At 38.1% G+C, this 8441-nt stretch overlaps 1 protein-coding gene and 1 long non-coding RNA gene across 2 annotated transcripts; one reads left to right on the top strand and one right to left on the bottom strand.

The window, feature by feature from the left end:
* The first annotated feature begins 136 nt into the window (after nt 1-136).
* LOC148724964 (uncharacterized) lies at nt 137-2490 on the top strand. The gene is made up of 2 exons (XR_015990786.1): nt 137-359; nt 973-2490. It is a non-coding gene; the product is annotated as an uncharacterized LOC148724964 (long non-coding RNA).
* Nucleotides 2491-4691: 2201 nt separating this feature from the next.
* LOC148724963 (dynamin-A-like) lies at nt 4692-7952 on the bottom strand. Its single transcript, XM_088730751.1, has 3 exons — nt 7825-7952; nt 6430-6884; nt 4692-5349 (listed from the first exon to the last, which is right to left on the bottom strand). Exons 2-3 carry the CDS (start codon nt 6436-6438, stop codon nt 4930-4932), a joined length of 429 nt encoding a protein of 142 aa, XP_088586877.1. The 5' UTR covers nt 6439-6884; nt 7825-7952; the 3' UTR covers nt 4692-4929.
* Between the last annotated feature and the right edge of the window lie 489 nt (nt 7953-8441).

Here is an 8441-nt window from a genome sequence, read left to right as displayed (position 1 = left end):
AACCGAGAATGACGATGTTAGTTATACGAGTTCGATTTTCGGTTACTAAGAAAAGCTCTGATTCCGGGAAAATACCGCTGGTTTTTATACCGCAGTCTGTAATGGGGTTTTATCCCCATGTGTAATGATGGCAGCGTGGTGGGGGGGAACTGTAAAACACATCTAATTGGCTGATGGCTTCTAGGAAGGAGTGCCGTTTCGAAAATGTATATCAACTTGTATTACCGACAGGCAATATACTCTAACGAAACTCAGTGACGTCCGTTTTTCCGAGAAAACAACGCACCATTTCCGGTTGCGTATTGTGGCTCCAGCATCGACGCTCTCAACCGGAGGAAACTGAAACATCATGCAGCAGGGTACGAGATAAATCAAAACTTGTAACTCTGTGAATCACAGAGATAGCTAATATATGCAATCTTTAAGCTGATTTTCTTAATTGGCATCTTAATGTCGACGTCTTTATTTGAGTTGTACACATGTTCGATGTAGTCATTACCTAAATTATTAATCATCTATGACGGAAGCTCACAATCGGGCAGGAAGATATACTTCAGCGGGAAAATTTTCCCTTTCAGTCTTGGCTAAGTTATGAATGTAAGTTTCTTTTAAAAAATAATACCGATCAGGGATAAGATAATCACATAAACACAGTCTTCAGTTTTCATGAGAACCTCGAGACCGGAAGTGCAACATAAATTACTCTTTAAAAAAAAGTACAAAATTTACTGTTAATGTAAATAATCAGCAGAACAATTTTTTTCTAATAAAATTAATTTTCCTCAACTATAACTATCTCGATTGCACAAGTTAAGATCGATTGGGGGCAGTTGCAAAAGCCGTGCAAAAAGGACAGATTGCTATTTAAATAAAACGAGAAACTAGACAAATAGTTTTTATTTCCATTCATTTCTTATCTGTTTTTGTCAAAAGACCGTTAATAATTATGAAAATCAACTCATTTCATTTCAGAGAAGAAAAGCAATCCTGCGTTACTTTTTTAAATTGTCCACAACGTCTGAAATGGTTTCCCAGGTCACACTGCAAATAAAAGAATTCTGACACACAACTTTTGATGACATCATATGGACTTCCGGTTCCGACGAGTGGACATTGGAGCGAACCGGAAGAGCATCCGGAATCCCAAAGGACTGGAGAAGATCATGTTGATTGCAAGGGGGAATGCATGCAGACAATAGCAAAATGAGTGCCAATTACCAATACTAAAATATTACAGATCCTTAGGAGAGGACCAGGCAGTGAATAATGATTGGTCCCTTAGGTGAAAGGCTTAGGCTTTTGCAGCAGAAAATGAGTTGATAAAATGAATAACGTGCTGAGGTAATTTTACTCCCCAAATTTTAAAAGATTTATAACTTATACTAGCTCCTTTTTCTCTTTGACCGCTCGTAAATTCAAACAATTCACATTTCAAGTTTAAATTTAAACATTGGAAAGATGGAGTAAACTTGATTTGCCATCCAAAGCGACAGAAACCGAACAAAAGGAAATAGGACCGCTCCATAATCCAAATGAAATGTTTAGTTCACCTTACTCCTCGTTTCGTCGTTGCCCAAACTTTTCGCTCGTTCGTTTATGATGCTTGCGGTGTCTTTCAGTTTTGATCAATACTATCACGATCGTATAAATGTCGCACCAAAAATGCAAAATAAATGGCTTCAAAAAATAAAAATAATAGTATATGGTTTCACAAAATATGTGGCTTCAGGCTCCTCGGCTACATAGAGAAAACTTTTGGCGTCGAAAATTGCCTTGAGTATTTGCAAAAGTTCAATAGCGAGATCTGAATTTAATTCTAAGCTCAGCGTAAGTTAGCGAGAAAAAAAACTGTATCTCAGTTAGACTTTATTAAGCTCTAAACTTTCTCGTGGTTCTGCATAAGTATCAGCAGATGTTCCTAAATGGAGGGTCAGTTATCTTACAAAGGACTGGGAAATTTATCTTCGAGCGTCGCTGCCTGGAAACTTAAACTTTTCCGAAGCTTCGCACAAATTATGAATATAAACTTTGCAGCTGGAAGTCAATTTGAATGAAAATCTTCCTTTTGTGTAAATACCAGGAAACTTCCATCATCTTTCTCAGAAATCACTCTCGAGTATAGACAATAATAATAAAGCGAGGAACACAATGATCATAGCGCAATGAATTAATTTATCATGTATTTAGCTATCATAGATGGAATAAAATTAACAAAAATAAAACACGCCAAACTCGGTATCTTGGCCAAATTTGAAGACGGGTGCTCCATCGTGTTCGCTTTCTACTGACAATGAATTATAAACAGAAAATCTCAAAATTTCAAAATAAATTCTATTATCACGAGACAACTTAATGAAGTTTCAGTGTATCTCTTTCATGACATGAATAATTCAGCAGATTTAGATCAGTGTATTAAGTCTAACAAGAAAGGCTTTTGAAACCAAAAGTGAGTTGATAAAAATGAAATAAAGCGTTTAAGATTTAGATTTAGATCAGTGTCTTTAAGTCTAACAAGGGAGGTTTTTGAAGCCAAAAGGGAGTTGACAAAAATGAAAGAACCTGCTGGCGGTAATGTTACGCCCCAAATTCAAAAAGAGTTATACCTTTTCACCAAACCTTTTTTTCTCTTCAACCGCTCTTAAATCAAGCAATACACAAGATTGCTTTTTTTTCTGCTTTTAAAAGATCCAGTAAATTTGTAATAACAATCGAAAAGCACTCACTAACTAAAGTTTGGGTTCGCCATCTAAAGCGAAACTGAAGCGAACAAAAGCAATCGAAGCAGCTCTATTTCTAGTTCAACATCACCTATCCTCTGGTCGTAAACAAAGCTAAGTCAGCTGACTCAAGCTTTCCCCTCCTTCGTGTAACGGATACCTGTGGTGTCTTACGGCACTACGCGTTTTTCTTTCCTTTTTCTAAAAATTTGGCCGGGACAATTTTGATCAATTTTATTACAATCGTTAAGATTTCACCGTCAACTTGCAAAATTGCTACAATTTACAGAGCTTCGCGTGCCTTGGCTACAGCAGAAAAAACATTTAACGTCGAAAATTGTATTGAGTGTTGCGTGAAAAGTGTGATGCGAAATAAGGATTGAGGTCTAAGCTTCATGACAAGACGGAAAACCCGTGCACTGTAAGTACCTCCCGTTGTCTTATACAAAGCCTTAGAAAAGTTTTCTAAGGCTTTGTATGGGACAACGGAAGGTACTTACAGTACTAGTGCACACGTTTTCCATCTTGTCATGGCGTAGTTTAGCGAAACAAAATTCTGGTATCTTAGTGATAGTTTATCTAACTCGGAAATTTTTAGTAGTTCTGTATAAGTATCAGTGGACATTCATGTATGAAGAATCAGTTATCTTACAAACTCTGCGCACCTCCTGTGCGATCCATGGCAAGAACATTGCCACTCTAGTATTAATTCAGAATTTTTTCGTTACGACTGATAGCTCAAACGTTTGGGCGTGAAAAACTTCTCTGCAAGCGTTAAACACATGTATGGAGAATCAGTTATCTTACAAACCGGACAAGGAAACTTACCTTCGAATGACCTTCGTCCTTAATAGAATACTGAACCTTCTCCGAAGCTTTGTCCTAATAATTAATTTAAATTTTGCAGCTGAGAGTAAATTCAAATAAAAAATGTCTCTTTGTGTAAACACCAAGAAGCTTCCATCTTTCTCGGAAATCACTCCTAAGTACACAATGGCAAGAAAGGAGGCACCTAGTGATTCCCAATATGGAGCGCGGGCGCATGGCACAAGAATTATAGCGCAATGATGCATCGTGATTCACAAAGTTTATTTTACTTCACTCTTCCGATTTCAGTCACTGACAGAAAATAACTGAACCGTACACAAGTGTTGAGAGCAGAAATTCTGTTTGTTCTTTAGAACTGTTCAGTCGGCAATTGTTACCGTAAATTCAGTTTACCAATTTCGACCGAGCCTAGACTTACCACAAGTTCGATGCAGTTGGGTGTATTGAAAGAGAACACCATTGTAATCGAATTTTGAGACAACTTCCTTTGTCAAACAAAAATATCGAAATTAGCAGTATTCGTAAACAGTAACATGCAGCTGTTATAATAAACGATAATCGTACTCATGGAACCTATAATTTTTTATCACTACCTTTTAAAGTCTTTAAATGTGGAGTGAATATTCAATCTTGGGTAGATCCTTTCCTTTTTAAACCTCAGAAAGAATACCTCCTCTTTCTATTTCTATTTTTTCATTCTCTTGTTCCAGAATAACAACGTGATCAGAGGCTCAGGCAATGCATTGAAAATCAAGTCTAGAGACTAATCATAAAGGCGGTGTCTTCAACGGGGCTCCCTTAATTCTATAAACATTTGCCAATCCTTCTTCAAAGTTACAATGATGATCAAATTCCAAGAACTTAAATTATGAGAAAAAAAAAACACTTTTATGACGCTTACTATTGTTTAACCTCAGAAGTTGGGGATCTTGGACATGTGGTGGGAACTCATCTTAAAACGCAAAAAAACGCTGGTGAAGCTCTACGCGTTTCAAATTTTCGTGAAAAACCTGGTAAAGTTGAAAGGTGGCTAGAACCCTAACGTTCATTGGTATCATTCCATCCGATTCTAACGTCTACTAACGATCTACTCTATCAGTCATTGAAGAGGGGAGTCTCCTAACAGAGAACTTGGTTTACTCCAGATTTCACAACTTGCCTTTATTGTTTCCATTTCTAATAACTGACAATTTAATTACCTATCAGTAAGTGTAATACATTTAGGTCTGCTTATCTTCCAAATATTATAATGGTGGAGATCTCATAAGGCTGAAAACAAAAAAAGATTTAAAGAGCTACTAGATTACGCATAATCGAGACTAACTCCTGCAACGAATACACTTGAAATGTTGCTAACTAGTTGAACTTTTAGATTCTACCGGTTTTAATCGGGTATGACTATGTAAATATTTCGAATCCAAAGCGAAAATTGAAAGAAACCCCAAACTAGGATACTTGTTGAAAAGGCTAAGTTATCAAAACATTCCATGCAGCTACATTTAGCGGTCTTTTCGGGGCAATCCCTCATGCGCAGTAGTTTATCCAGGACGTTTCGTGTGTTGGGCAGCGCTTTCTCCAAAGCGCGGGACTGGTTCCTACACAAGATGCGCTTGTCCCGGATGTCATTCCTTTCCTCCAAGAACTCGATCAAGTTCTCCTTCTCCAAAGCACGGTCAAGGTCATCCACTAGTTGTGAGACGAAGAAATGCAGAATGCAGCGGGGGACCGTGTCACACACGTTCATTTTAAGTACGTTGAAGCATCGCACCACGTTCCTTTTTACATTCTTTATTTCCTCCTGTTCCTAAGAAGAGAACGATAAAGCTTACTTCAGAGCGCCTTGCTTTCCGAACAATTTCGTGAGTATATGTAATGGGTATTTCGTGTAAATTTAGTTAGAATTTCAGTTAGAAAGCTGACATCAATCATTCCATCTTCTGAAGACAGGATACCCTCATTGTATCATCAACACCTTGCAGAAAGTCCTTAAGTAAGTGTTTCGCTGAGCTTACGAGAACATTTGTCACTTGAGGTTCTCAAAGGAGGGATGAGAGTTACTGTTGACGGTTAAAATTTGGCCATTAAACGGCTAACAGTTGATTTAATTTCTTCCTGAGATCATTCCAGGGAGGGGTTCCTCCGCCAGTATTGAATTTAGCCCTGATAATAATGATGATGATGATGATGATGATGATGATGATGATGATGTTGTAATTAAAAGAAACATCTTTTTTGATTGATTTTTTTACCGACTAACAGATAAAATTTGTCAATTTTATGTCTCTTTGTTAAATTTTCTGTCGTTCTACGGCTAACGGTCAACCCCAACGGAAACCCTCTTACTTCAAGCCAAACACTGAAGGTAAATAATAGATTTGATTTGTCCCGAGTGAGGAACAGACAAATCTCACCCTCCAGATCTACTTCGAAAATATTTCAAAATTTCTGAGACGTTTCGAATTTATTCCTAGGGTGTCTTGATGAGTTGGCAGAAACTTGACTTTACTTTTCTCTCTTCTCTTATTTTCGTCTCCTGTGCGATCCATGGCAAGAACATTGCCACTCTAGTATTAATTCAGAATTTTTTCGTTACGACTGATAGCTCAAACGTTTGGGCGTGAAAAACTTCTCTGCAAGCGTTAAAACACGTTAACAGCCAGTTTGGACTTTGATCCAATTTGTGCTCATTCCAACTATATGTTAGTACACTGGCCTTAAAAGTCCAAATGGGAAAGTAGTCAATTATCTTAATGTAACCAGTCGTGAAAATATGAATTAAAATTGAAACATTACATTCTTAGGCTTACTGCATTCTAAGCAACTGGAAGTAATCCCGAGAGGGTTTCCATCATGCAAGTTACCCGTAAAAGTTCCCTTTTCTCACCTTGTACATATAAGACTATGACCCAGAACCTTCAATCTCTTTGAGTAGCTTCTCGGGGTAGAGATTTTTCGCAAGATACTTCATGTTACTTGTCGTATTTGACGTCATGCATGGATGAGACTTCCTAGGATCTGCCAGAGGAAACGCTTCCCAGACGCTTATCTCTCGTGATGTGGGGATTGGGGCGAAAACGATATCGGTGCTCTTTTTCTGCATTTCCAGGAACTTTCGGATGAATTCCGTGGTCTGGTCGTTTTTCTTGTCAAAAATTAAGCTGACAACTTTCGCTTCAACTGCTTGTTTGAGAGTTGGGACCTTTGAGAAGGTTTGTTCGATGGCCTTTTTGACGATATCTCGTAGAGTTGTCTAAACATTTCTGACAAGTTTCTCTGATAGGAGTAGTAACTGATCAACGAGACTCGAAAGCGTGACAGGTTTACCATTCGCGTTAAATCCTTTCATATGTGAAAAAAAGAAAAGCAGATAGTCACGGCTTGGGAAAGGTGACTAACTGGATCACTACACTTAAAACAGTCTGACAGACCAAAAATGTCTCACTATACTGAAGCCTTTCCTTTATGGCACCTCTTTTCAGGGGAAACGATTTGACTCACGAGAGTGTTCGACTGTATAAGCTTTAAGCCTGTCACCTTCCTTCAAGGGACAATTGCAAAAAGAAAAGAATCTGACTGATGCTCGGAAGAACACGAGTGACCAAGTTGCCACGATTGGTTTTCGCTTTGAATCTGATTGGTTGAGAGAGTGGAGCGAGTTTTCCGGTCCAATCACAGAACAAAGTAAAGCAAAACTGGAGAAATCTCAGATTACTTTAGGCTCTCCATTGAAAACAGAAGAGACGAAAATAACATTCGGGATTTTGTCCGTAATTAGGTTTTTCTAAAGTGGTACCCTGCCTCCTAATTTAAAGGTATCCTTATTATCCTTATCCTTATTATTATTATTATCGAAACCTAGTTCATATTTTTTGTCGCTCGTTTTTATCACTAAATGTCTTAATAAGAACTTTTTACTTCGTATCCTTATTAGTTTTGCTAATAACATTCGCTTTCTCAAAGAAACTTTATGAAGAGCTTTTTAGTTGTCCAGTACCATCAAGAAATGGTTAGATATTCTAGTCTTCTTAGTTGTCCAGTAACATCAAGAAATGGTTAGATATTCTAGTCTTCTCGGATAGGGACGAATAAATGGAGGTCCCGTCTCCTGCAGGGTTGGGGTAGGAGACGTTAATTTCCCACACACGAGATTACTGTGTGATGGATGTCCTCCCCTGGGGTGGGATAGGTGGGATATTGGGCGCACTTAATTTGGAGCCTCGCTCTGTTGTGCTACCCTCACCACACTCTGGTGAGTGTGATTAAATAAATAAATTTGTACCTGTATACTTCTCGTACAGCAACCTCTGTAACAACTGACTGTTTTCACTGCTGTCGCCAAGAGGAGCAGCCACGCCCTCCAATTTTCGCTGTTGTCTTCGTATTTCATCGTCATTACGCGTCTCCAGAGGATCCACCTGCGACAAATTTTATCAAAAATGTGTTGTAATCATTTGCATAGCCACTGCTTCTCGATAGGTTATTTTGAAGGGTTTTAGACCATCAATTCCTTTTGTTTTCATAACTTATTCAAACATATTTGGATCTCTAAGAGCAATCTTGCTTAATCGCGAATTCGAGGCCCACGATGAGTTTCTTCTCGAATAGCTCACTGGAAAACTATTAGTATAACGATTGGTAAGCTGGGAAAAATATTGATAGCTGGGATTGTTCCAAGTGCTCTTTACTTCATGTAGCACCAAGCGTAGACGTCAAGCTTTGTGTTGGGTCAAAATATCGACACTGTGTGTTTTAATCAACGGGCTGCGACTGATGCAAAATTTAAACAGATTCAGGAAAATATAAGATTAACTAGAATGAATAAAACTCCTGTTGCATGGTGTCATTCACGTAAACCTTTAGCGCCAGTTTGCACAAAAATGACAACTCATTCATAAA

This window comes from Stylophora pistillata, chromosome 8 (genome assembly GCF_964205215.1).
Source record: "Stylophora pistillata chromosome 8, jaStyPist1.2, whole genome shotgun sequence".
Classification (NCBI taxonomy): Eukaryota; Metazoa; Cnidaria; class Anthozoa; order Scleractinia; family Pocilloporidae; genus Stylophora; species Stylophora pistillata.
This window is presented reverse-complemented; position numbering and strand designations above follow the sequence as displayed.